At 52.7% G+C, this 25,876-nt stretch overlaps 10 protein-coding genes across 10 annotated transcripts; 4 read left to right on the forward strand and 6 right to left on the reverse strand.

Moving 5' to 3' along the window:
- Positions 1-181: 181 nt before the first annotated feature.
- Positions 182-1,208, reverse strand: CONPUDRAFT_78705 (UBC-like protein). Its single transcript, XM_007764558.1, has 9 exons — positions 1,131-1,208; positions 994-1,070; positions 833-937; positions 767-787; positions 625-717; positions 566-576; positions 461-512; positions 395-413; positions 182-283 (listed from the first exon to the last, which is right to left on the reverse strand). The coding sequence occupies exons 1-9, from the start codon at positions 1,198-1,200 to the stop codon at positions 270-272; spliced, it is 462 nt and encodes a 153-aa protein (XP_007762748.1). The 5' UTR covers positions 1,201-1,208; the 3' UTR covers positions 182-269.
- Positions 1,209-1,569: 361 nt separating this feature from the next.
- CONPUDRAFT_133778 (porphobilinogen deaminase) lies at positions 1,570-2,836 on the reverse strand. The gene is made up of 3 exons (XM_007764985.1): positions 2,351-2,836; positions 2,292-2,302; positions 1,570-2,239 (listed from the first exon to the last, which is right to left on the reverse strand). The coding sequence occupies exons 1-3, from the start codon at positions 2,810-2,812 to the stop codon at positions 1,639-1,641; spliced, it is 1,074 nt and encodes a 357-aa protein (XP_007763175.1). The 5' UTR covers positions 2,813-2,836; the 3' UTR covers positions 1,570-1,638.
- A 247-nt stretch (positions 2,837-3,083) lies between these two features.
- Positions 3,084-5,065, reverse strand: Cpmco1 (multi-copper oxidase; the record flags this gene model as incomplete). Its single annotated transcript, XM_007764403.1, has 5 exons — positions 3,084-3,426; positions 3,488-4,286; positions 4,353-4,514; positions 4,564-4,743; positions 4,798-5,065. 5 exons carry the CDS (start codon positions 5,063-5,065, stop codon positions 3,084-3,086), a joined length of 1,752 nt encoding a protein of 583 aa, XP_007762593.1.
- Positions 5,066-5,955: 890 nt separating this feature from the next.
- CONPUDRAFT_68874 (uncharacterized protein) lies at positions 5,956-6,905 on the forward strand (the record flags this gene model as incomplete). Its single annotated transcript, XM_007764490.1, has 4 exons — positions 5,956-6,044; positions 6,108-6,615; positions 6,669-6,721; positions 6,782-6,905. The coding sequence occupies 4 exons, from the start codon at positions 5,956-5,958 to the stop codon at positions 6,903-6,905; spliced, it is 774 nt and encodes a 257-aa protein (XP_007762680.1).
- Positions 6,906-7,063: 158 nt separating this feature from the next.
- On the reverse strand, positions 7,064-9,949 carry CONPUDRAFT_94665 (glycosyltransferase family 33 protein). Its single transcript, XM_007764986.1, has 11 exons — positions 9,716-9,949; positions 9,471-9,661; positions 9,269-9,417; positions 9,118-9,207; positions 8,983-9,055; positions 8,813-8,932; positions 8,398-8,743; positions 8,207-8,321; positions 8,067-8,142; positions 7,768-8,015; positions 7,064-7,707 (listed from the first exon to the last, which is right to left on the reverse strand). The coding sequence occupies exons 1-10, from the start codon at positions 9,777-9,779 to the stop codon at positions 7,806-7,808; spliced, it is 1,434 nt and encodes a 477-aa protein (XP_007763176.1). The 5' UTR covers positions 9,780-9,949; the 3' UTR covers positions 7,064-7,707; positions 7,768-7,805.
- A 370-nt stretch (positions 9,950-10,319) lies between these two features.
- On the forward strand, positions 10,320-11,039 carry CONPUDRAFT_45375 (HIRA-interacting protein 5; the record flags this gene model as incomplete). The annotated part of the gene is made up of 2 exons (XM_007764325.1): positions 10,320-10,901; positions 10,953-11,039. 2 exons carry the CDS (start codon positions 10,320-10,322, stop codon positions 11,037-11,039), a joined length of 669 nt encoding a protein of 222 aa, XP_007762515.1.
- An 828-nt stretch (positions 11,040-11,867) lies between these two features.
- On the forward strand, positions 11,868-13,134 carry CONPUDRAFT_78710 (NAD(P)-binding protein). Its single transcript, XM_007764559.1, has 5 exons — positions 11,868-12,029; positions 12,092-12,389; positions 12,447-12,487; positions 12,543-12,660; positions 12,716-13,134. The coding sequence occupies exons 1-5, from the start codon at positions 11,958-11,960 to the stop codon at positions 13,042-13,044; spliced, it is 858 nt and encodes a 285-aa protein (XP_007762749.1). The 5' UTR covers positions 11,868-11,957; the 3' UTR covers positions 13,045-13,134.
- Positions 13,135-13,563: 429 nt separating this feature from the next.
- CONPUDRAFT_68878 (GroES-like protein) lies at positions 13,564-14,838 on the reverse strand (the record flags this gene model as incomplete). Its single annotated transcript, XM_007764491.1, has 5 exons — positions 13,564-13,683; positions 13,742-14,136; positions 14,187-14,382; positions 14,434-14,518; positions 14,576-14,838. 5 exons carry the CDS (start codon positions 14,836-14,838, stop codon positions 13,564-13,566), a joined length of 1,059 nt encoding a protein of 352 aa, XP_007762681.1.
- An 819-nt stretch (positions 14,839-15,657) lies between these two features.
- On the reverse strand, positions 15,658-17,142 carry CONPUDRAFT_94677 (GroES-like protein). Its single transcript, XM_007764987.1, has 5 exons — positions 16,860-17,142; positions 16,702-16,780; positions 16,466-16,643; positions 16,010-16,404; positions 15,658-15,930 (listed from the first exon to the last, which is right to left on the reverse strand). Exons 1-5 carry the CDS (start codon positions 17,108-17,110, stop codon positions 15,811-15,813), a joined length of 1,023 nt encoding a protein of 340 aa, XP_007763177.1. The 5' UTR covers positions 17,111-17,142; the 3' UTR covers positions 15,658-15,810.
- A 2,724-nt stretch (positions 17,143-19,866) lies between these two features.
- On the forward strand, positions 19,867-25,566 carry CONPUDRAFT_68880 (uncharacterized protein; the record flags this gene model as incomplete). The annotated part of the gene is made up of 3 exons (XM_007764492.1): positions 19,867-21,229; positions 21,410-22,085; positions 22,182-25,566. The coding sequence occupies 3 exons, from the start codon at positions 19,867-19,869 to the stop codon at positions 25,564-25,566; spliced, it is 5,424 nt and encodes a 1,807-aa protein (XP_007762682.1).
- Positions 25,567-25,876: the final 310 nt, after the last annotated feature.

Raw genomic sequence — 25,876 nt, forward strand, 5'->3', positions numbered from 1 at the left:
ACGGGTTTCTGCGTTCAGAAAGAAAACGGATCCTTCTTCGAGTGAGTGCAATGGAGCCAACGACCGCACCGTACCACATGTAGTGATGTCGTAAAAAGACGCATCCCGTCCCAGGCTGTCACGACCTTTCACGGCAGTAGGTAACGATCACTTGAGCTTGCGTAACTGTAGTCCCGTGGATCCGGATTCATGCACTGAGATTGCTGCAAATGTGATATAGGTACAAAGTAAAATGGTTGGTCCATTGCTATGCAAGAAAGTACACCTGATTACACCCTATCAAATATTTAGCAACATTAAGGGGATGAAGATAGCTACTCACGTATCATCTAGTAGGGCAAATCAGCAATCAAGACCATTGAGATTTACACATGCGTCAACAAAAAAAACTTACCATCGTAGTGGAACCGCGTCTGCGGGTCACTCAGTACTCGATCGAGAATAGGCATGACTCACATACCTTCTTTGGGTTATCTGGCGCGTGTGCCACATATCTATCGTTGTCTGGCGGACTGAGCAATGGATTAGGGAGCTGGGAATCGTTAGCATCGACATGAACACATACCGTTCCTTAGACTAATGAAACGCGTGAGAAATGCATCAGACCCGCGGTTGAACACGCACCTTGCACGAGGCGAGCATGCTCTGAAGAGTGATGCAGACGGACGCGACGCTGAGGACTGGGGACCAGTCATTGCCGAGGATAGAGGCACAGATCTTGTTGTGCCTCAGAATGGGACGAAGCGATAAGCAGGGTATTACTTACATGGCCATTAGAGTATACATGCTGCAGAGTGGTCAGAGTTGTAAATGACATCGATCAAGCACGCACTGGATGAATTGGCGCCTGGTGGGTCTGATCTACCACAAATTGCACAGCAGGGGAGGAAATTGGGTAATGACCGTCAAAGCGGAACATGAGTTTGAACACTTCTCCCTGGAAGAAATTCGCGTCAACGTCTGGGGTATGCGGAGAAGCGTCCGTATACAGACCTGGTATAGAGTATTACCGAGGACCTCGATGGAGAAGAACCAGGTCTCGAAGTCATCCGCGCTCAGGAGCTTAATACCTAGAATGAAGCAAGGCTCTCGGTGATGTTCCTATGATCGCATTCTGAGATTGGACTGACCTGTTGGCGTGCCCTCGTGGTTGATTTCTGTGAGCTCTTTCTTCAAGCGCCGCGCAGAGATGGAGGCCATGCCGGTCCAAGTCCAAGAGTTGTCCGCTTCCTCGATCCTGTGCCCGATCGAGCATACTAGGTTATGCCCTTCCCAATCAGGCTGTTTTCCAAACAGCCCACAACAACCGTCTCATAAAATAAGCCCTCCGTTGGATAAGGTGCGATTTCTTCAATGTCATTGTCCTCCCCGCTTTAGAGTCACCTATATTCCTACTCTTTTCTTCAAGGAATCCTTAGGCGCTCGTGGGGAGGCAGACCAACCTCTTGTACCACGCTTTGGCAGATTCACGGGCATTCAGCACCCCCTGCCTTCGGTGCGCAAGATACATCCCGCCCTCGACGCCATCGATGCACACTCTTAATCCCTCGCGGTTCAACCAAAATTCCCTATCTCAGGCTTTCGTAACTCTTAGCTTTGGTTCTGTAGCTGGTATACACGACTATTATACAAATATCATCATGCAGTCTGACCTTCCATTGTTGCCTCAATTTTCTGTCCTTCTGCAACCGTCTTTGTTTCACCGGTGCGTCGTGCTCTGTCTTCCGTGATGGCCAGTAAAATGGGCCCTCCACCGGAGGTAATTAGTCTCTCTGCCAGCTGCGCTCCCACTCGCTCCGCTTCGGACGTGTTACTGATCTTTGCTAGCACTTTTTCTTCGACATGTTGCGTGCCATCGATGGAAGTAATCGTTCCGGACATTTTGAGAGACGCATGAGCGATCTTGCCATCTTCCCCTCTTACAATATCGCTCAATTCGGTGTAGGTGCCCACTGGCACGCTGCAACCTCCCTCCAGCTTGCGGAGCATCGCCCGCTCAGCCAACACTTTCCATTGCGACTCCTGGTGCAGAAGGCCTCCGCACAGCGCCCGCATTTCATCATCACCTGTCCGAATCTCCACGGCCAGGGAGCCTTGCCCAACAGCATAGTAGAGTGTTGGTGGTTTAAAGTCCAGTGTGATGCGATCGCCCAAGCCTGACCGCACCATGCCGGCCTTCGCGAGAATGAGGGCCGCGTAGGGACCGTCCTTCGCGTCCAGTTTTGCTAGACGTGTTACCCTTTTATCTCAGTCAGTTACATTGAGCAATGGAAAGCCAAGAAGTGCATTACAGATTACCGCGCTGTAAGATTAGATCAGCGCGCTTTCAGTGGAAGTGCATTGAACTCACCACATCCATGAATGCCAGCTTAGGGAACGATTTCCGTAGCTGCGCAACTCTTCTGACACTACTTGTCCCAATGACGCTTCCATCGGGCAAATCTTCCAGCCGTTTGTACGGTAGTCCCTCCTTTACTACGAGACTGTCTGCTGGGTCCTCTCGCTCCAAGATTGCACCAAGTTCGCACCCGTCAGGAAGACCGGTAGGCATGTCTTTGGCGCAGTGCACGATGATGTCCACTAGATTGTCTTTGAGAGCAACCTCAAGCTCCTTGGTCCACAGTGCTTTCCCCCCAAGCAGATACAGCGCCTGGGACTGGTTTTTGTCACCCTCGGTGGTCATGAAGGAGGTGGCGAATGTTTTGTCAGGAAATGCAGCCTCGAGCGCATCCCGGACCGCGTTGGTTTGGATCTGTGCAAGCTTGGACGCTCTCGATGCCAGAACGTACGTTCTTTTACTCGACTCGGCCATTTTATGAGAAAGTGGGTGGTGCGGAGGAGATGGATCGGTGAACGATCGGCTTGAATCCGTCCCGCGGGTCATAAGTTGGCCAGAGATAATGGCGATTAGATAAGACAACTAACGGATGCTTTTCCTGTTGAAAGTCTACTGCACTACGGTAGTGAGAGGATATCCAGTCGGTACTAACAATGATTTCATTGCGATGACATGCAATTATATCTACGACATAAATGCGACACAAATGAAAACCAGGAAGATGAAAAAACAGTGAATAGTGTCCTCATCTACCAATGCTGATCCCTCTGTTCAAGATCGTCCCCCCACTTTGACTAGAGCACTGCTGGCCCAGGTAATCTGGTATGCTAAACTGCTGAATCCTGCTCGGCAAGCTCGCGAACTGCATCAATAGCCCAGCGGCCATATGCCAGCCGATGTGACAATGGAACGCCCAAAGTCCCGGGTTGTCGCCGATGAACCGAATCGCTATCCAGCCGTACCCGGGGACGGTGAGCGTGTCTCGTCGAGGTGGATTGTTGTAGTTTAAATACACCTCTGATTGACCGGGCACGAAGGAACCATCGCCAATTCCCAACAGCCAGAATGTGTGACCGTGTAGATGGAATCTGCCAACAAACTCAATCAGTAAACATTGCCTACACATTAGAAAAGGCTAACTGTACTCACGGATGAGATGAGTCATCGTAGTTATCCATGATCAGATCAATGACCTGAATGTCATCATTGACGACCACCAGCTGACTCTGGCTGAAACTCGTCTGCGCCCCCGCTTTATACATCTGCATCAGGGTGGGATCAGCACTATCCGCTTCCCAGCTCGTGTTGTTCATATAGCCTAATGTTGCCTGACCGCCCGAAGCAAACGTCTGCTGGAACGACATCGAAACGCTGACCGTCATCGTCGAGTTTGGCGGTGGTGACTCAATGACAGGCACAAGCTGCGTTGCGTTCAAGTCGATACAGTCGCCAGGGTACGCATCGTTCCAATTCTGCGTGCTCGGGGTTGCCACAGCCGTTGCTCCGTATGTTAGCGTGCCGAGAACCATCGTATCCAAGTTGGGGTTGTCTAGCTTGTAACAGATGTCCTGCATCTCCGCACGAACATTGTACGAGCCCAACGTCTGGTTCGTCGTTAGAATTACGGAATAACGTTGTGCGACGTTGATTGGGGCACGATGAACTGCAGCGCCGACGACACTCGTGCCATCCGACTCGACAACCTCAAGCATGTGGTTGTCCACGCTGAAGACAAATTCCGTGAGGGTGGCCATGTTAATGAGGCGTAGGCGGTAGCGCAAGTTAGGCTTGAAATCAAACGATGAACCAATCATCTGGCCATTGATGAGACCGCTATCCGGGGGCGGCTCAGCGCCAGGGTTGTCGTATATGGGGCTATTTTGGTCATCAATCCCGGCATTACTGAGGTATTGTGTCAGGAGACCAGACGACATATCGTGATACCAGTCTAACCAAAGAACGAGTCAGATAACTCATGCAAAGCGCACGCATTATGGAGCTGGGTAGGACACACCAGACATGATAACAAGGGCCTCTCGATCGTAACTCCCGTAAACAGGTTCGGCGGGGGAGTGAATGACAAGTGGACCATAGATACCATCCGTATACTGAGTAGAAGCGTGCGCGTGCCACCAATACGTGCCGTACTGGTTCGGGTCGATGGTGAAACGGTAAGCTCAAGCGAGGGATCAGCTTGGGTCAATCTAAGTTGTCTAGAAACCTACTGTAGTTCATGCCAGGAGGAATGGGACACTGCGTCACCCCACTGGTGCCATCCATGTAATTTGTGCCATTTTGCCATTGCCCATGCCAGTGAATTGTTGTGCCATTCGGCAGGCTATTAAACACGTTGATAACAACTTGGTCACCACTGTTGACCTCGATAAGCGGACCCGGGAACTGATCTGCGCGAGTTCTTGAGCTCAACTCGAAAATCTTGTGCAAATAGCACCACTTACTGTTGACCACAAGCATAGTCCGCTCGTAGCCATCTGGAGCCCCAGATGCCTCTGAAACGGTCCACTCATAATACCGGGTTGTAGTCGCGTTAGATATTTGAAAGGAAGGGTCTAAAATAAACGATGAATTTGTTGTAACGTAAGTTCGAGATGAGTGATGCTTGAGTCCGAGTCCGAGGCCAACTCCGAGGGCAAGGGCGAGGACGACAACGAAGGCCAAACCAGCGAGAACGAGACATGGCAGGCTTGCGACGGGACCTATGTCCATGAGTTGAAGTAAAAAATAAAAATAAAATAGCCAGACCGAGACCTACATGCCAACCCTCGCTTTGAAGGAGATGCAGGCGCATCTGCCTCTAACTTGACTGGCGAGTCAGCGTCTCGCTCAGGGAGCGAAGGTGTCCTGGGCACTTTCTCGTTCATGGCGAGCTGTCAGGTATGCTCCGCCGGCAGAAAAGGCACAGCTGTCTCAAGGCTGGAGGATATTTAGCCTTTCGAGAACGGGGGACGTCCACACATGATATCGGGTCAATGGAGCCTATTCCTGCCACTGGGACCTGACTTGATGGTGGGAAGTGCCCAGCGAGAAGATAGCAAGCTCGTAACTGTATCTTGGAGGTGTCAGTGCATGGACGTACACGCACGTTCGTCAAGAAATCCATCGTTCGCTCACAGGGGGAAGACAGTGGCGTCAGCTGGACGCTGTAGAAATAATTGGCACAAGACAAGGCCTCTAACGTTCTGCGATCGCCATCACCAAGGTAAGCATGGTCATGCAAAGAAGCCAAAGGCGAGAGGCCACCAAAGAAGCGGAGACTAGCGGAGATGTTGTTCTCAAAATCCAAAATCCATGGGCTGACAAGGTAGTCGAGGCGTTCCAGTTGCAAGAAGCGTCTTCGAAATGAGCCAAATTTAGCACCACGACGAACGAACGTGGTCTCCTCACGTGCGTGAACAAGCAGATGGTTCGCGTCCCCGCGCCGTGACGGAGGATGTCAATGAGGCCCCTGAGCGCGAATGTGCCTCCTGTACCCACACGAACGTCAAATCGCTATCTCTTACTCATTCAAACGGCCGAAATTCCGCTTGTACAAATATCAGTTAGTTCATTCCCAAAAAATTATCCCTGTGCTTTGCCCACAGCCGGTTAACTCATTCATGGTTCTCCTCGTAGCTCTCCTCTCTGCAGCCTTTGCCCACTCGGCCTCGGCTGCCGTTGCGTCTACCTTTACTGCTCCTGCTCCCGCGTAAGCTACAAGCCCTTTCTTTACTTATTTGCATTCCTCACAATTTCCTGCCTTCCCGTACAGACCGACGAGCCAATCGCCTTTCTACGTTGGTTCGTCCAATGGCACCATTCAAAACTCGCCCCTCGTATCTGGACAGGTTTTCGACCGGTTTATCCAGATCTGGCTCGAGAATACAGACTTTTCCAGCGCTCAGTCCCAGACCGTCTTCCAGGAGCTGTCCAAACTCGGCATCACCCTCAACCAGTATTATGCTCTCACTCATACCTCTGAGCCCAACTACATAGCTGCCGTTGGTGGTGACTTCTGGGGACTCTACAACGACGACTTTGAGCAGATCCCTGCCAACATGTCGACCGTCGTCGATCTCCTCGACGAGAAACTGATCTCCTGGTCCGAATACCAGGAAAATATGCCCGAGGACGGATACACTGGGTACAACTATACCAACCCCCAGGACGGCTACACTTACTACGTCCGGAAGCACAACCCTTTGATTATCTACAACTCCGTTTCTCAAAACAGTACTCGTGCTGCCCGGATCCGCAATTTCAACGATTTTGCTGTCGATGTTAGTCTTGTCTAACTTCTAAAGACACATGCTGACATTATTGTTTTGAGTAGCTCGGGAACAACTCCCTCTCTCAATGGGTTTTTGTTACCCCAAACATCAGAGAGTGTGTCCCCAAATTCTGCCAGATGCATTCGCAAGCTAATTCTTGCATTGCATAAAATAGCGACGGCCACGACACCGACGTTGCTTATGCTTCCGAATGGCTTAACTGGTGGCTCATGCCCTTGCTCAATGATACGAACTTCAACACGGAGAGGACGTTGATTCTTCTGACCTTTGACGAGTAAGCCACATGAGATGCACCCCCGATATACCTGGACTAATTAACGATGTCCAACAAGAAACGAAACTTACACCATCAATAACCAGGTCTACAGTATTCTGCTTGGCAATGTCATCCCGGAGAACCTGCGTGGGACGACCGACTCGACCTTCTACACCCATTATTCTACGTAAGCTACACACAACTTTTCTAACCTTCTCTTTTTATATGACAACCTTGTATAGCCTCTCTACGGTTCAAGCCAACTGGGGTCTGGGTAACCTTGGCCGTCAGGACACCAACAAGACCGTCTCCAGTTAGTCGCGGTTCACCGAACCTGATATCAGAGTATCATTCACTGATAATTCTCCTCCTATAGACGTCTTCCAGTTTGTTGCCGAGATGACGAACTATACCAACGTCAACCTGACTGGCGACGCCATCCCTTGGCTCAACACGACCTTGACTGTCCCGGGCCCACTCAACCCCGAGTACTACACTCCGTGGATTGCCCCCAACACCAGCGCTGTCGGCGCCGGTGGTGGACCGACGTTCGTCGGCGCCGGGACGAACATGAACCTCAACGCGAGCTCTGCCCCTGGTCCGATCAACCTGACCGCGTCGCAGAGCAGCACCGGCGGTGCAGTGAGCCTCGTTGTAGATGGCCGGTGGTCGGCGTTGGTCGCTATTACGGGAGCCGCCGCATTCCTGCTTTAACCTTGTTCATGACGAAGAATGATAGATGTAAACTGTTTTTATTGTGGTATCGGCTTGGGTATATATTGTTGTCACAACTTTTGACTGTACAATGATGTGGTGTGATCAAGCTGCCCAAGGGTACGCCAGCTTAGAAATCTTGCACATTGCTAGTGATTTTCACAACTCACTGATGTCATGCGTGCTAGAAGCTATATGGTCCCTACTTCTAGCCGACCACGTCGGCCAATACACCTCCACGAGTCACGTCACTCAAGACTAATGGTCTGACAACCCGATTCCAATTCTGGGCCCATGTCCACCAGGTGCCCTCAGCTAACGGGTGATCGTCTCCCTCATTCAGACTCTCCGGGGGACGGGATAATCCAGCACGTAATGCGTCGATTGACGAGGATGTAGGGAATCCCGCTAATAGGTCCTGAACACATGTGTCAAGCGTATGTATGGAAGTAATGATAATGCGACAAACCTCCATTTGCTTCGCAAGCTCATCCGCGTTTTTGAACACGAGACCGTTTTTACCATGCTGAACGAGTTCCGGTAAGCTGCATTTGGAATGTAAATGATGATGCTCATCAATGGGCTGAGAGATCTCAATGATGTACATACCACTTGAAATCCAAAGCACAAACAGGAAGCCCGCAACCAAACATATCGACAACTTTCATAGGCAGGTCAAGGGCCGAAGAACTTGAGTGCAGGCACACTCCAAAATCAGCAGAACCTGTATCATAGTCAACAACGTTGTCCACTCGGACAGTGTGTAGTATCATAGCAAACTTGGATCACAAGGGACGTACCAAGCAAAACTGGGTAGTCCTCTGCCTCCAACCAAACGCTTGCACAGCGAACATACCTCCACTCTTCTTGAAGCTTCCCAACTTGACTCATGTACGAGCCGCGTAACGGACCCTTTCCAGTTATAAGCACCCACAGGCGAGGTAAACCTCCGGCTGCTTGTCTCGCTCGCTGCTCATACGTCTGCAACGCTTCCAACAAGATCCCAAAGTCTTCGTCAGGTGTCCACGATGTACTAGATACAACCAAAGCTGGTCGATCAGAGCGCATCGAGGGCATCCCCACACGAGAATATGGCCCAGGTGCGGCAGCTGGTTTATTTGGTGGGGACGAGTCATCTGTTTGGTCCTTTGTGGGATAGTACGATGTTTCTGGAGCATTAAGATGTGCCTGGACCGAGGGCTGAGGGGTAGCCACTGCGCTAGTTATCGTCGCTTCTGTGAGGGGAGTCGAAAGCGGAGCAGAGTAGCTTGGTAGAAATGCATCCATAGCTGAACGATTTGAGGCGGTCAACAAAGGCGTAAGGCGAAGAAAGAGCTATACGAGGAAGTCAGCGCGAAGCTCAGACACATTTGTGCATGAATTACCCCATGAATCTCCTGAGGGGAAGCTCTTCTGAAATGAGACGGAGGTCGGTCGTGTAAAACAACCTTTTGTCCGCTATGAATTCCACACCAAGCCCAATGTCAGAGGGGGACATGAGACCCGGTAAAGAGGCGCACATTAGTCCCCATTCGCGTTCAAGATGCTCGCGCATAGCATCAGTGACGAAGAGGTGCGCGTATGCTCTTCTTCCAAACGTTGCTTCAATCCTGTATACGAGCAAGATGTTCGGTTCAGCTTAGTTCACGACTCTACAGAAGTCAGATGCACCATTTCGCGACCTTAACCAAGGGATGCGTGACCTTGAGCTTTAGAGCGAGGATGGTGTATCCAAGGTTATGCCAGTCGATGATGAGCTTGCTTCCGCGTAGCAGGGAGACAAGATACAGGAGGGGAAGGGTTGGGATGCTTGGCGGATTCTAGTAGTCACATCTTTCAACTTGCGTGCAAATGGAGTCAAGTCGAGACGGACCTGAACAATGATGAATTCGGGTGGTTTCTCAATTTCAAGCAGCAACACAGTAAGTATGGAAAGGACTTGGTGAACAACTTTTAGAGGCCCTCCAAGGATAAAGGGCAACATGGAAAGGATGCGGGGAGGCTCATGAAGCCAAGTAAGGTGCACATGAGGGAGAGATGTGAGCGATGCGACCGGTTTCGAGCCTATAAGAGAGACATGTTTAGCTAATGCAGTGTTCAGAGAGATCGAGCATTGACCTCTATACCCGACGACATAGGTGTCGAACTCGTTCTTGGCGAAGCTTTCGGCATGATACATCATCCTCGGACTCCGTCCAACATCTCCCAGGACAAACACGACGACGGTCCTAAGAGATGGCTTCACATGACTGATCGCGTAGCTTATGCGCCACGTAATGGCGAGACCAGAAAGAACGACAAGAACGAGAGCGAGTGGAAGGGCATACTCGGTGTCGGCCTCGTCGTGTCGCGACATGCTTGACCAATTAACTGCCTCCGCTCCGGTCAATCCAATCAGAGAGGAAATGTTACGTAAGAGGCACCCATTCTGGCATATGGACCAACAGTCCGAGGTCCGAGACGCTGACTTAGACTCTCACTTGCTCACTCACCCCTCCTCACTTTCAGCATGGCTTCACGATTTGCAGCAACAACATCCTCTAGAGCGCTTTCTGGCTTCAGATCAGGCTGCAGACGGCAAGCAGTCGTGGCTTGGTCGAGGGCGTTCTCATCTTCGCCCGCACCAGCAGCCCTCCACCGCGGCCCGACACTCGCTACCGCATCCCTTACCCATGTCCACCGCAGCGGCATCTCGCAACCTCAGCACACCGCAAAGCGTTCCATGTTCATCCAAACAGAAACCACGCCAAATGAGGACTCCCTCAAATTCATACCCGGAGTCTCAGTCATGGAGACCGACGATTCCGACTCACTTACCGCCGAGTTCCTTGACACTCGCTCAGCTCTCGCCTCCCCTCTCGCCGTGCGCCTCATGGGTGTCGACGGCGTCAAAGCGGTCTTCTATGGTCCTGACTTCGTCACGGTGTCTAAAACCGAGGAGTTCTCCTGGGCTGTGGTGAAGCCCGAGATATATGCCATCCTCATGGAACACTTCTCCTCCAGTGCCCCCCTTTTCCGTAGCAAAGAGGACAGGGAACGTGCAGGTCCTCAGGACACACGCATCCTTGACACCGACTCAGATACTGTTGCCATGATCAAGGAGTTGCTCGAGACACGCGTTCGCCCTTCGATCATGGAGGACGGCGGTGATATCGAGTACCGAGGGTTCACGGAGGAAGACGGGATCGTGAAGGTCAAGTTGAAGGGAAGTTGCAGAGGATGCGACTCAAGTGCCGTTACTCTAAAGTCTGGTATTGAACGCATGCTTATGCATTACGTCCCGGAGGTCAAGGGCGTTGAACAGGTGAGATAATACATTATGCAACCTATATCAGTATGCTGATCATCATCAAAGATACTTGATGAGGAGGAAGTCATCGCTTTGGATGAGTTCAAAAAGCTCGAACAACGGTTGAACAAAGAGCAGAAGGAACCCAAGTGAGTGTTCACGTACGTGCAATCACGACATGGCTAACATTACCACTCCAGCAAAATGGCGCAATACATGTCTTTATGAGCATTTTAGATGTCCATCAGCACTTTCATTATCCCCATCGTCTATATAGACTATTCGCATGTTTGTTCGGAGATTGCACCTCTCAATGACACGGCTTATCTGCCCGAGCTCCGCCTGCATTTTACTTACGCTTCAGTTGGTGCACGCAGCATGAAAGCTCACGCGCTCACGTGTAGTGAGCATGTCTTTGAAGTGAAATAAAGATAGCGCACCGAAGCAGATTAATACGACTAAAATCTCAGCTGAACAAAGCTGAACGAGATTGCAATATGATAGATGAATTATGCATGGCGCGTCAATCGACTTCTTGAGGCTATTGAAAGTTCTTCTGACTTCGAGATACCCGATGGCTGCACCGCTTTGTCCCGCCGGGCTAACTCCTCTCTGAAAAGGTTGTGGAAATTCTACTTGTGCAGCACTTACAAGCGGTTCATGACTTCAGCACGCGTTATTGACCTTGACGCGTGTCGGTGCCAATTGGGAACAGACTTTGTTATCTGCCACCAGGTCCAGTACAACCAGCAGGTCACTGATCGATGCCTCTAGGCATGCGGCCGCCAACGCCGTGCCTTTGTTAATGGCCCCAAGGCTATTGCTGATCGCGACTCAGTATTCATATTCAGGGTCAAGTATTACAAGTACCCACCTGGGCTATCTACCTTCCTCGACCCTTCCATCTGCCAGTACAGGCACCGACTGGCTTTCTACGCAATCAGACTTCGATCTAGCTCAGCCTTCCCATGGCCACCCATTGCCACGATCCCATGCGGTCCCGCTGATATTACAAAGCTCGTTGGAAGTTCCTCTGCCCTATCAGCTCGCCTTTAGGTAATGACCACAGCCATGTCTGAGCAGACGTACTCCTCTTTTGCTGTCGTTGGTGCAGGACCCAGCATCGGCCTCAAGATCGTCAGCGTAAGCAAGATAACCCTCTTAAAAACCTGAATGTCTACTGAGTCAACGCATTGGTGACTTAGGCTCTGCTTGAGACTGGCGCCAGTGTTGTTGTACTGTCCCGAGCTCCAAAGGACGTGCCACCGGGCGCCAAGCTTGTCATAGTCGACTACGCCAGCACGTCATCCGTCGCCCAAGTCTTGAAAGAGCATGGCGTTGAAGTCATCGTGTCTGCTCTGAGTTTTTATGCGCTAGAAGCACAGGGCCCACTCGCACAAGCCGCGAAAGATACAGGCGTCAAGCTGTTTGTGCCCTCCGAATATGGTATGCCTTCAGAAGGCGGAAAGGAAGGCCATCTGCTCGCAAAATCCAATTTCGCCGGTAAGTGTGAGTTTATCTGATTATAGGCACAGTTACCAAGCACTTTCCGTCTCTCAGAATATCTCAAGTCTCTCGGTGTTCCATCGCTACGCGTCTATGTAAGGCACCAGCTACAAGGACATACGATCGAAAGTATTGACCATGAATTCGCAGGCCGGGATGTTCGCGGAGTATATTCCATGGCTCACTGGCGTACCAGATACCGGAAAGATGCTCATTATTGGAAAGGGCGATAAATCAGCATCCTTCACTTCGATTAGTGACGTGGCAGGTTCGTGTTCGTTTCTATTACTCCAGTCATGTTCACCAATACTTTGTAACTACAGGATTCTTGGCCTACGTCCTCACCACCTTGCCACCATCCCAACTACACGATGTCAGTTTTCGGATTGAAGGCGAACGCATCTCCCTGTCCTCGGTTGGAGCGCTCTACAGAGCTTCAGCCACCAAATCGTCGGTAGTGACGGAGTATGTGGATAAACTCCCGGAAAGCTTCGTAAAGCAAAGCTTTCTGCAAAACAAATTTGAGCAGGGTCGTGTTAGCTCGGGATGGGACAACTACAAGAACAGCGACGATATCTCGGCTGCGTCCAGCGGCAACGAACTCTGGAAAGATCATCGCTTCAAATCTGTGAAAGAAGCTCTCGATCTTTGAAACAGCCGTACCTCATAATGTATCGTTAATACACGCTATGTTCGATCACACTGTCCACTTTCTTGATGTGATCATGAGTAACGCCTCCTTGTCCCAAGCAATTAAATGTGAGAGATCGGCACGAATTTATGCGCCCAGCCTAGCCGCAGTGTAAAGCATGTACTTCTACACAATCGACTCGGTTCTCCTTGGCGTGTCGAGTGCGTTACAACACCGCTCCTCTCACGTCTGGATGAACATTAGTGCTTCTGCAAACAATGTGATGGCCTGAATAACTAATTTATCGCCAACTCTTCATTGTCTGTTTGCTGCTTCGAATCGAGATCTTGCGACACCACAAATCCCTTTCCACATGATACAAACTAGGTTTGCAACCATTAAAATACATTGATGTTATGCAACGCCGTCGACTTTTTTGCTATAATACAATGATGCTATGCAACTCTGTCGTATAATCTTACAAGTGTTGTTACATGAAGGAAAAACCAACGTGTCAGAGAGTTATCCCGTATGCCCCGTTTAGGAAGTTTCCTGAGGGTGAACCACCAGCTTTTTGGCACTGACCCGCTCATCCCTCAGCATGTCGAGGCCATCTTCGATACCGTTAAGTCCGCCGTGCTGGACTTCGAAGCGGTTCGGCTGGATGGACGCAATAAGCACTGCAGTGACGTGCAAATACCAACCGGACGATACATACCATTATCCTCTCATTCTTCAACCAATCGCTGAGTTGAGACCAAGTTTCCTTGCTAAAGTCCTTGTTCTGGCCGATGTGGGGGCTTCCGCGCGTCGAAACGACCTCGCGGCGGTCGCCGCTGCCGGGTTCAACCTTTGGTTCGAGGGTGACGATGAGCAGACCATCGTCGGCGAGAAGGTTCCAGCCAGCCTCCTGCGTCTCGCGACGAGAGACGGTGTCGAATACGACCCTGATAGGATCCTTGGTATGCTTTCGGACCGCCATCTTCAAATCCTCGGCAGACATGTCCCTGTCGAAGACGTGGTGAGCACCAAGGTCCTTGAGATACTTCTCGTTCTCCATGGACGCAGTGCACATGATGGGCGAGAAACCAGCATAGCGAGCAAGTTGGATAGCTGTGCAAGGTGTCAAAATTATGCCAAGCACGCAAATGTGACAAACTCACTGTAACATCCGACAGAAGTAGCACCGCCCATGATCATCATGGGACGGTTGCGGTACTTGCTCCTGTCCTTCCAGGGCGGGGTCAAGCCCGCGCCAAGGTCTCGTCCGAAGAGACCCACGGAGGCGGTGTTGAAACCAAGCGGGATTGTCGCGGCGGAGTCAAACGCGTGCTTTTCGTGCGCAAACTTGCTGGGGATCTATCGCCCATTTAAATCTCAGATGGAGAAATAAACGGCAAAAATACGTACCGTAGCAGTGAAGTCAGCTTTGCAGAGCATGTACTGCTGGAAACACGCATGATCGTTTTCCTTGTCGTAACGACCGTGAGTGAGGCTGAGAAGAATAAATGAGAAGATGGAAATCGATGTGCAGCGCTAAAGGAAGACGTACACCCTGTCACCCTTTTTGAAGTCTCGGACGCCGTCGCCGACCTCCATGACTTCACCCGCAGCGTCCATGCCAAGGACGGCAGGGAATTCTTCGACCATGAATCCGTAGTCCTGCGCCCGCCAGTCGATAGGGTTGAGAGCCGCCGAGCAAACCTTGATGAGCATCTCACCGTGGTGGGGCTTGGGGATGTCTCGCATGATGATCTCATGGTCGCCACCCTTGGACTTGACCATCCAGGCCTTCTGCTGAGACATAGTAGACATAATGATGATCGAGCGCGTAGAGTTTGTCGTGGAACTGGAAGTGTAGCCGCGTGAGCTGGGTCTTCTTCAGCGTAAATCCTGGCCATTATATCCGCGTTGGATTAGGAGCCCTTCGACCCAACGACAGAATTCGACACGTTGGTCTGTGTCACTTAGGAGTGTTGAATGAAAATTCGCTGACTCGGATGGCGCTCGGTAGCTCATTATCCCTGTCTTGGGCAAGAATGTAGCAGCTGGCAGGGATTGGCAAGGAAAGGGCTCCGTTACTTTTGCAAATGTACGGGGCAGATGGGATAACCCATGCTTCGTAGCTTCACAGGTCGAGGTGGAATGTCGAGGCAGATGATGCCAGCGCTTCCATTAAGTGGTGTTTTGGCTCCTATAGCGGATCGAGGCGCGTACATGTGAAACGAACAACAAACATCCAGGCTGTCAGGCGCTCAGAATATCCGGGTACTCATCGTCAGAGGATAGTTCAGCTGAAACCGCATTGAAATGTGTGCAAAAGCGAGTAAGATCGGAAGCGGGTTTTAGGGTTTGGCCGCCAATCAGCTCAATGTCATCTTGATCGTGGTGGTTGGATTACGACCATTGACTAGTCAGCTGGAGCAGACTGTACGCGTGAAGCTCCGTGAAGTTTCCCCTAGGCATACCCCTGCAAAGAAGCTTGAAGATAGTCATACCTTAAGCGCTTGATCGTGTCAACAACGTCAAGCTCCAACGAGAGTGTACTCGTCCGGTTCCCGTGGGTACTTTTTACTGAGATCGGCATAGCCTGACAGTTCCCGCGACGACTTCCAGCACGTTTCCTAAATGTCTGTTTCATTTTTCTGGCACTTATCTATTCCATTCTGCTTTGCAGATTCCGGTGATCAAAGGTGCAATATTGACACCGCTGACTCCCGAGAAAATTTACAGAACCGACTGTTCTCGCTTCAGTACAAGCTCTCCGAGTCTACACGGACTGTCACTTCAGAGAGTCTCCTGGGGTCTAGCTACAAGCTTAGCCCCGCTGACCTCGTTTCTCTGCAGCCGCTCTAAGCCTTCGGCGATACCTCTCAGACCATCCGGAAGAACTTCTATATTATTGGGCTAATGGCTCCCGCATCAGCGCTCGTTCTTCCTCTAGCGTAGAATATAGATATCCGCCGGTGGCAATGCAAGTACTTACCAAGATGTCTCCGTCCTCCAAATACACTTCAAGATGTCTCCAAAATACCCGGCTGAAATCCCTGTTCTGCGGGGCATACGGCACCCCAGAGACTTGCAGGACCTGACGCGTGTCTCCCGTTCCTGGCTGTACCAGCGCACCGAGCGTTACGACCATCTTACCCCCTTGCGCAAGTAAAAGCCATCCGGTCTCCTGCGTCTCTTTCGTAGAAATTGCGTCGTAAACAGTCTTCACAGGGCTACTCGTGATACTCTCGACTTCAATCTTGATGTCGCTTGGGGAGAGCTGCCTATCAACGACGTGCGTTGCGCCAAGGTCCTCTAGATATTCTTCGTGACGAAGGGAGGCAGTAGCGATGATTGTTGAAAACCCAGCCAACCGCGCGGCCTGGATTGCTTTTTGGGGGGTCCAATTTAGAAGACGTGCAACGCTCCTGAAGACGTTTCATGCACTCACCATATGCCCCCACGGACGAAGAACCTCCCAAGATAACGATGGTCTGCCCTCCGTACTTTCCAGGTTGATCCCACGGCGCAACCAGGCCAGCATACTGTGATCCAAACAGGCCGATCACCGCGGTGTCCAAGCCGAGGGGGATAGAAGCGCCCTCGTCATCTGACACCTCAGCTGGTATCTGTGGAAACACGCCTGTGAGCTCTCCGTGCCATCCCCACTGACGCTCGAGCGTTCACCTTCGCTGTAAAGTCGGCAACAGCTAAAACGTACTGCTGGAACGCCGCGTGCTTGTTCTCGTATTGGGTGTGGGTGATCCTGCAGATACATCGTCAGGAGGCTGGCTGCTACCTTTGACACTGCTACACAAGGCTGTGAATCGAAGGAAATTACTCACACCCTGTCTCCCTTTGCAAGACCCGTCACTCCGGCGCCCACCTCCTCCACGGTACCTGCCGCGTCCATACCAAGTATCGCGGGATACCTGTTGACTATAACACCGTAGGCCTGGACCTTCCAGTCGATTGGGTTCAGCGCAGCGGCGGTGACTCTCAGGAGCACCTCGCCATGGCCGGGGTGAGGTATCTTATTTGCTCCGACCGCAAAGGCGCCTTGCTTGCTCTGCAAATACAAAACCTTCTGAGACATCGACAGAGTGGGGGTGAATGCACTATGGTAACTGATAGCAGTTGGACGGTGATACTAGAGCTTGAAGGAGATTCAGACGCCTCGAGCTTATAGCCCCCCTTTGCTATACATAACTGCATGACCTCGGATTCTCAAGCTCAAGCTGGTGGTCGGGAACTAGCGGGCGAGGGAACAGATCAACGCCCCTAATGTAAAGAGCGTTTCCATTGGAGGCGAGTGGGAATCCCATTTTAGCATTCCGTTACCCATTCTGTGCATCTGAGCGGCCGAGCGCCTACGTACATGCTCACGCGCTCACAAACGGCTATAGCCGAGCAAAAGCCAAGTGTAGGCTATATCCTAGTAGATGTCGGTGAATCACGATGTATGGTTACAAGACGAACTTGAAAAGACGAAGTGACTGTGTTTCGAATATTGTGAACGTAATGCTTTGCCCCGTCAACATAATAATGCGCCTCGGTTGAAAGGACATCGAATCATTTGGTGTCAACATCTTCCATTTGCCAACATTTTACATACATGCGTCAAGTGTGAATAGCTTCACGAGTACCACAACCAACGCTGACCGGGATCGATGGAGGATTGCTGGGTGAGAGTTCATTCATTTCAGCTAGACCACTTACATTAGATCTTCAAGACCCAACGCCCGTAGCGCAATAACATTACTCGGCGGTCAAGTCTCAAGCAGACAGCTGACAGCAACGTGAAGACGCAGAGTGCAATTGAAGGACAGCCAGAAGCAAGGGCGAAGGGATCAGCAAGCCGGGATCGGCATCACGAGTATTATATCGTATGAAAGCATCCAGAGCCCAAGTGACGTCAAGCCCACCGTGCAAGTCATGAGATTGAATGGATCGCCCCAGAAACACTAGCCCTTGGACGGCTAATTTGCATCTTCATTCTAGAACAGCCCACATCTCCGAGCAATCACCTTCGACTAAAATACTGCGGTTCCTGGTATGTGAATTGGAAGAACTCGTTTCGAGGGGATCGATGGATCGTTGACCCCAGCGAGTCATGAGATCTTCCGTGAGTTTGTTTTACTGCGCCAGACCGCAGCCCAGGCCAGGCGCAACTAGAGCTGGGAAGACAAATGGATCCCGGCATGTCGTCATTGCAAGGCTGGGGTGGTACTTCTTGGTTATAATACCCGGATCGCGAGGCAAGTCAAATGAGAGGACTGACATGAGGATACCCCGTTGCACGGTCACTTTTTCGAGGCCACGTCAAACGCTAAGATTTGGATTGGGCTGAAGTCCACTGGAGTGGGTCGATCAAGGGTCGATGTCGCCTCGACGAGTGGAGAGAATAGGAATAGAGCATATTGATATTGCATAGGGCATGGAATTGCGGTCAAGGTCTCGCACCTTTTGGCTCAGGCGTGAAAGCGAGATCTGCATATTTTCAAGGGCGGAAATAAACCTGCCTGAGCGTGGCGTAATGGAACCCATGATGATGAGTACCGCAGAGATGAGAATGGGGCAGACTCTTTACGGAGATGATCAAAGAGAGTATCGAGGCCGAGGCGTAAGGCGTACTGCAGGGGACTGGGCGCTGCAAAGAAGCTGTAAGTATCCACAGCTATGTAAGAATATACACACCATGTGTCAAGCAGTCTAAACGTTTCACGCTAATGCCTTCTTGCGTCGATCTTTTGGTTTTCGTGAACCATAACCATCATTTATATGGCAGCAGCTGCAGGCAGGCTCTCGGATAGTGAAGCTGATAGCGGGTAGTCTCTCTGGCACGTGTTTGCTTAACGCTGTAGCGTGTTGTTTAGATATAACAGCAGGTACACGGGGAAATTGACGGCCGGCATGGACGGGAGGGCGAAGACTCGGATAGAAGAAGAAGCGTGTAAACGTGGCGCTTTTCGATGGAGTGTAGGACCCCCGAAAGTTCCTGTCAAGGTGTACCTAGGGTTCGGGCTCGGGTTTTGACCAGGTAGAAACTCAAGCTTGTGCTGGATGGACGGCGTCAAGGACCCGAGACTGAGGAAGTCGACAGAAAGAGGTAGTGGGCGTTTGCCGTGTGAATAGAGACTATCTTTGCGTGTATCAGCGGAAATATCAAGATTGATATTCATTACGCCCATATGTTTGCTCAACCCTACAGTCAATCTCTCACCTGCCAACACTTCAGTCTACGGTTTACGAGCTTGGAACTTTGCTTCAGGCTTTTTGTGTATGCTTTGTGTTTTATCCGGACCTCGTCTTTTCAGCACGATTGGTGGTCATGAAATCGGCTAGAAGAGTTTCAATCTTTTCCCGCGACCTTAATGAGAAGATGGTAGCGTAGTTGCACAAATGCGATTTTCATTGGATGGCGACGTACACACCGAATCTGAATGACTGTGAAGTGTTTGAAAATGCCGACCTATAGACGACCTTGGCAGAACCCGGGGTTCGAGGTGCATAGAAGGCGATGGCCGGAGCCGAAAAGCCGGGGTTTTGACAGGTACCAGGGTTTGAGGTCGGGGTTGGGCGTTTGGCATAATGGATCGGGGGCCTGGAGGAACAGAGTTGTTTCTGCGTGGTTCCGTGGGGGTATGACGTCATGGGGATCAATGAAGCCTGGACCCGGGTTGGGCCTGGGCCAGGCATGACATCATAAGATTCGTGTCAAGGAGATCGGGAGAAGGGTGCATCTGGGTGCATGAGGAATCGATCTGTTGTGCTCACTTTTGACAACGAACGCTCTAGTGACCATATCGCCCAGCAGAGCTAGAGACTTCCTCCCACCAACTCCCATCGACCATGGATAAGCCCAAGTCTCAGCACGGTCAGGACGCCGGTCGTCCCCAGCCCGGAGATGGACCCCGCCCCACCGTCGACGGCCCAAACGCTGATGATTTTTTCTCCTCCATTCCGTTCGGCAGCACTGCCCACCATCATCCCTCCACGTCTTCCAGAACGGAGAGCATCGACTCTTTCGCCAACGCCATCGCCCAGCGTTTCGGACAGTCCGACCTTCTCACAGCCCGCCTCATCCCGGAATCCCACCGCAGAACCTCCCTCCTCCCCCATTCCCCCATCCCCCACTTCAATCTCTCCCCATCAACTCCGATGGCCCATCCCCGTCGCCCACCCATCTCCAACGCCCCCTCCCTCACCCCAGCCCAGCCATCCGTCGCCCCTGAGATTGACTTCCCATCCGTGTCCCCCGCAGACCTTGATCAATACCTCGACGATGTATCCACCCTCATACTCGATATCCGCCCCCATGCCGCCCACACCGCAGCACGCATACATCGTTCCCTCTCCCTCTCCGTCCCTTCCACCCTCCTCAAGCGTCCACTTTTCTCCCTCGCAAAGCTCACCCAGATGCTTCCCTCCCCCAATGCCAGGACAAAATTTTCGGCCTGGACCACCGCTTCCCGCATCCTCGTCTACGACACTGACTCTACCGTTATCCCCACCTCATCCAACATCTACGGCCTCCTCCGCAAATTCCGTCTTGAGGGCTTCAAGGGCGAGCTTGTCTGGCTTCGGGGTGGATTCCATACAGTCTGGAAAGATCAGCGCCATCTCGTCACAAGCGATCCAGCGTCACCGGAGGAAGATGACGAGGACCAACCGCGAGCAAGTGGCGTACCGAGTGGTGCAGCCATGCTTCGCACGAGGCATCTCCCCAAGTCCGCCTTTAATACCTCTACGATTGCCGCGAGCGGTCCATCAGTAGGTATAGTACCCACAACACGGGCCTCGAATCCCTTTTTCGATACCATCCGCCAGAACGTCGAACTCTCCCATGGCATCACTGAGCGTATACCCTTGCGTCTCCCGAGACGGGTCCGCAGGCGCATCCACGATCTCCCCTTCCGCTGGCTGCAGCATATCGCTCGTCGCAGCGCCATCCGTGAGCTTGATCCGGGCGAGTCCTCTGACTCAGAGGAGTACATGCCTGGAGACGACGAGCCTAACGACGGTGAAGTCGACGAAGGCTCGGAAACACTCGCAATGCAGTTTTACCGCATAGAGCTTGCTGAGCAGCGTCGTCTCTTGACCGTCATGGAGCACCACTCCCGCGAATCAGGTCCTATTGCCGGTAGAAGTGTCTTCGCCGTTCCGAGTTCGCCGCACTCGAGTAAAGAAGCTTTCCCATTCAGTATCATTGCAGGTGTCGAAAAAGGCACCAAGAATAGGCAAGTTCCGCATAAATTAGCCGACCAATTGGACTGATATTGATTGACGCTCAGGTACAATCACATTTGGCCATTCGAGCACGCTCGCGTGCGGCTTCACGATGGCAAACATCGTGGTTCTTACCCCGGACCTGCGCCAATAGCTTATAGTCTAGGTGCACGAGCAGTTGGCCCTCCTGAGGACAAGCATGCCGACCTCTCGAGCGTGAGGGTGGCGCCTGAGCCTACCCGTCCACAGGTCGACAACACCGTCGCCGCGTTGGCACTGGAACGGCCGGCATTTCGACGTAGTTCGGATAGCTCAGCGCGTTCCAGCAGCACATCGGTGTCCAGCAGTGGCAAGAATACTCCTAGTAGCAGTGACGGGGCAAAGAGATCGCCTGACTTGAGCAAGTCGTCCTTGGCGCCCTTCAAGCCAGGAGATTCCGCCTCACAAGCGCAGGCTTCGCGAAAATCGTCGCCTCCTCAAAGTGCCGGTCCGAGCAAGAGGAGGTCGCCTCCATCGGCAAGGTCCTCAGCGTCGCCGCAAGACCATTCAAGAGTACACTTTCCGTCCAAAGAGGCAGCTGGATTAGTGCCTTCATCCAAGTCGAGTCGGCCAACATCGGCTCACCCCGGTATATTATACCTGCCTCTTGCTCCACCAGCCGGGCTCGCAATGGGTCCAGCAACAACTTCGTCACCAGCCGGACTCATTCGTTCACCCTTTGAGCGCGAGCTGTCTCCGGAAGACGATTACGTGAATGCATCGTATGTGCAGCCTTTGGGTACTCCCAAGCGGTATATCGCCACGCAAGGTCCTCTCCCTGCCACCTATGTTGATTTTTGGACGTAAGTGGTAAACCATATCGGGAAAGCATTTACTAACCTTTCCTTGCGCTTGTTTCTTTTTGCGCTTACCTTCCACTTCCACTAACCTCTCGGTAGCCTATGTTGGGAGCAAAACGTGCACGTCATCGTCATGCTCACCCGCGAGGTTGAGAATGCAATGGTCAAATGTGGCACGTACTGGACGGACACAACCTACGGCCCTCTACGTCTCCGCCTTGTGTCATCTTCTCCGGCAGTCTCACCGTCAGAGACGACTGAAAACAAGGGGTTTTTCTTCGCGCTTCGTGATCCAACGCCCGGTGGCGTGCACAACCGTCAGAGGCGTCATACGACAATCAAACGCATCTTCGAGCTCAGCCATGACCAATACCCAAACGTACCCCCTCGCCGCCTAACCCATTTCCAATACTTGGAGTGGCCCGACATGAATGTACCGGAAGATCCTCGCGGGGTCCTGCAGTTAATTCGCGAGGTCGAGCGCGCCGTCGCTGAGTCGTCCCCTGGTCCTTCACCTAGCAGCACGACTCCCGACACTTGGCCATCTGACAATGAGGACACCCTGGCGGCATACTTTTCCCCTGGCGGCTCTCATCACGTTGGGACGGACAAGGAACGTTTTCTGCATGCTTGGCGAAACCCTGAACTTGACCCCAAGACGGGTGTCGCCAAATTCGCGCTTGGCAAGCGCTCGCCAGTGCTCCTTCACTGCAGCGCAGGGGTCGGGCGCACGGGCGGGTTCATCACCGTCGACGCTGTCCTAGACGGAATCAAACGCGAAATGCGCAAGAGACGGAACATGCGTTCGCAGCAGGCAGCACAGGAGATGGCGATGGACGTCGATGAACCAGAGACAGTCAGTGAAACGTCAAAGGAGCCCCAGGACGTGGCGTCAGAGGGGGGTGACGTTAGCGCTAGCGGTGAGCTGCCCACAGCTGCTAGCTCCAAGGCCGAGGCGGGAGATTCCAAAGAAACACGACGCGCTATGAACGATGCTCGTGCTCAGCAAGCTGGAAGCCCAATAGCAGGCACTGTTCCTTTGCACGTTACTGCCGGCGCTGATCGCAAGAAACCTCGGCGGTCGCAGCACCACCCTCACCACGGCAAGGTAGTTGGAGAGAACACAGATTCGTCCGAGTCGCTCGTCGTGCATGTCCCATATGCCAGCGGTGGAGAGGGTACTATCGGTCCGGCCGATGACAAGATGGATCTCGACAACGACGACAAGGTTCAGCTTAACGTAACCAAGGGTGGCTGGCAGTCCACTTCCACCCGTGAATGGGCCGAGCAAGTTTCTGACCAAACAGGCGCTGGAACCATGCCTCAGACCCTCAGTGACCCATCACTTCCTATGCCCATGTCCCTGTCTGCGCTTCCTTCGCATGTTCCTTCACGAAACCGATCTCCGACAAGTGGAAGCGTGAGCAGTGGTCCTAGCGCTCTTAACTCTGCGGATGATTCTATCGGCGTGGGTGGTGGAGCTAGTGCTGCTGAAAGCGCCGGCGGGAAAGCAACGAGTCAACGGAGTGGAGCGAGTGGTGGAGGCAGTGGAAGCGAAGGGAGTGCGGCTGGGCTGAGCGCAAGTGGGTCTGGTGCTGGCAGCGGTCTGGGAAGCGGGGGGAGCTCGGGCATTGGGAGTGGTATCAGTGGGCTGGCAAGCGGTGGCAGCGGTGTAACGAGTGGTGTGGATAGCGGTGTGGATAGTGGTGGCAGTGGTGTCGTACCCCCATCCTCGTCTATCTCTGGAAACTCGGGATCGCTATATGCGAGCGGGAGCGGAGCTACGACATCAAGTTCTGCACTGGGCTCTAGCGGGTTCATGGGATTCATGCGACAGCGGTTGCAGGACGACTCTGGAACATCGCTCTCCAACATTTCCCAAGGATCAACGGGAAGCAGGAGTAAGAGCGGATCTGGAAAACCTACCCGACTCTCCTCAGCAGTCCACTTTGGCAGCGAAAGCCCTATGAGCGGTGCAAGCAAGTCAGGGGAGAGCAGGAGTGGTGGCGACAACGAGGAATACAATATGGACATCGTTGAGCAAGAACGGCCCCTCAGTGTTCCTGTCCCGATTCAGGACCTTGCTCTTTCCCCCGCCGGCGGCCTGCCTTCGCGCGAAGGTTCGCAAGTGCAATCTCGCGAATCGCCCCCGCGGTCCGGACAGGAAGCCGTTCAATTCAAAGAAGCTTCTGATTCACCATCTTCGCGCCTGATAACAACACGCCAGCGTACAATGTCTCCGGGTCGCGTGGAGGAGGGTGCCTCGCTTGTCACCGACGTAGCCGCTCAGGCTCCGGGAGAGAGCCAGAAGCAATCGCTGCGCTTGGGCCCCGGCTCCGATAAGTCCTACGATTCCTTGAAGAGCAGTGACAGTGGTGTAGGCGCGGATGCCGAGAAAAGTGGGAGCGGAGGAGACGGCAATGTGCTCTCAGACGGGAGCATGGGAATGGTGCCTAGCTCGAGGTCCGATTCTTCAGGCGAACAAAAGGCGAAAGTTGGCGGTCACTCTGGATTATTGAAGGATATTAGCATGGGCAATGCAACGGTCGATGTCGATGAACCCGCGCCGATCTCAAGCAAGCCGCAGCTGCCTCCGTCGGATGGCATCAAGTCTGGCCCGCTCCAGAAGACAGCCCAAATTCAGCCCCCGACGTCGTTACCGCGCGTACCTGAAAATTCCGATCTGCCCCCCGCGCATTCCAGCCACCCGCCTCCCACCGGCAAGCACCCTCTGCCCTCCATCATCGAACCAGACCAGCGTGCTGCTGGTCACTCCATGATCGATTACAAGCTTCCAAGGACACTCCATTCCGAACTCTCTCCTCCCCTTCTCTCCTCGTACGACGACCCGATATGCACCGTCGTGCAGGACATGCGCGAGCAACGCATGAGCTTGTGCCAAAGCTTGCGTCAATACGTCTTCGTCCATGCTGCCGTTATTGAGGGCGCTTTGATGCTCGCCGACGAGGAGCGGGAGCTGTACGGTGACAGCACAACTAGCGATAGCTCGCCTGGTGGCCCTATCAGCTCTGGAATGAGCTCCTGGGGTGGTCCCCGCAAGAACGACGAGGTCGAGGTCACCAAAGCAGGCTCCTGGTTCGCCGCCGCCATCATTCCCGATAATGAACCGGAACGCAAGACCGCCATCCGCCATCGCGTGCAATCCTTCCCACCCCGGAGGTCACTTGCTGGGAGCCCCGCCAGTAGCAGCAATGGCGGAGGTATGCCGGGCACAACCTTGAAATCGTCGGGATCAGGAGTGTCAGGGTCTTTTGGATCAGGATCTAAAGGATCGGGCATGTCGTCAACACCATCGTACGGGAAGAGGCGCGCCAGCCCGACCGAGTTGCCCAAGGAAGACAAGACGGGTAGCACGTCGCTCGCAAAACGGCCCAGCATAAAGAGAAGGACTCACGGTAGCGAAGATAGCGTTGCCGAGTTCGAGGCTGAAGGATCGGTGGCTACACGGACTGGAAGGTCTTGAAGGGTGGACGAGGGGAGGGTGGTGGTGGTCAGAGGGTGCATCGATGGGGCATCATTCGTCGTCGCATGGTTTTCTCATGAGGGTCGCGAGTTCAAGGGTGCACGTTTTCCGCAGTCGGCCAGACGATGGGGTGGAGAAGGTGAGTTGGACGTTGTCGATCGGAGGACGTCTCACGTTGACTAAATTTTGACAGGCTGGGTGGTCTTTGGGACGACATCACTCCTCATCACCCCCTCCGGTGACCGGTTAATGCGTCAGAAGAATATGTGCCCCATAAACCCCCATTTCCCTAATGGCATTACCACGGGCG

This window comes from Coniophora puteana (assembly GCF_000271625.1).
Source record: "Coniophora puteana RWD-64-598 SS2 unplaced genomic scaffold CONPUscaffold_1, whole genome shotgun sequence".
In the NCBI taxonomy this organism is placed as follows: domain Eukaryota; kingdom Fungi; phylum Basidiomycota; class Agaricomycetes; order Boletales; family Coniophoraceae; genus Coniophora; species Coniophora puteana.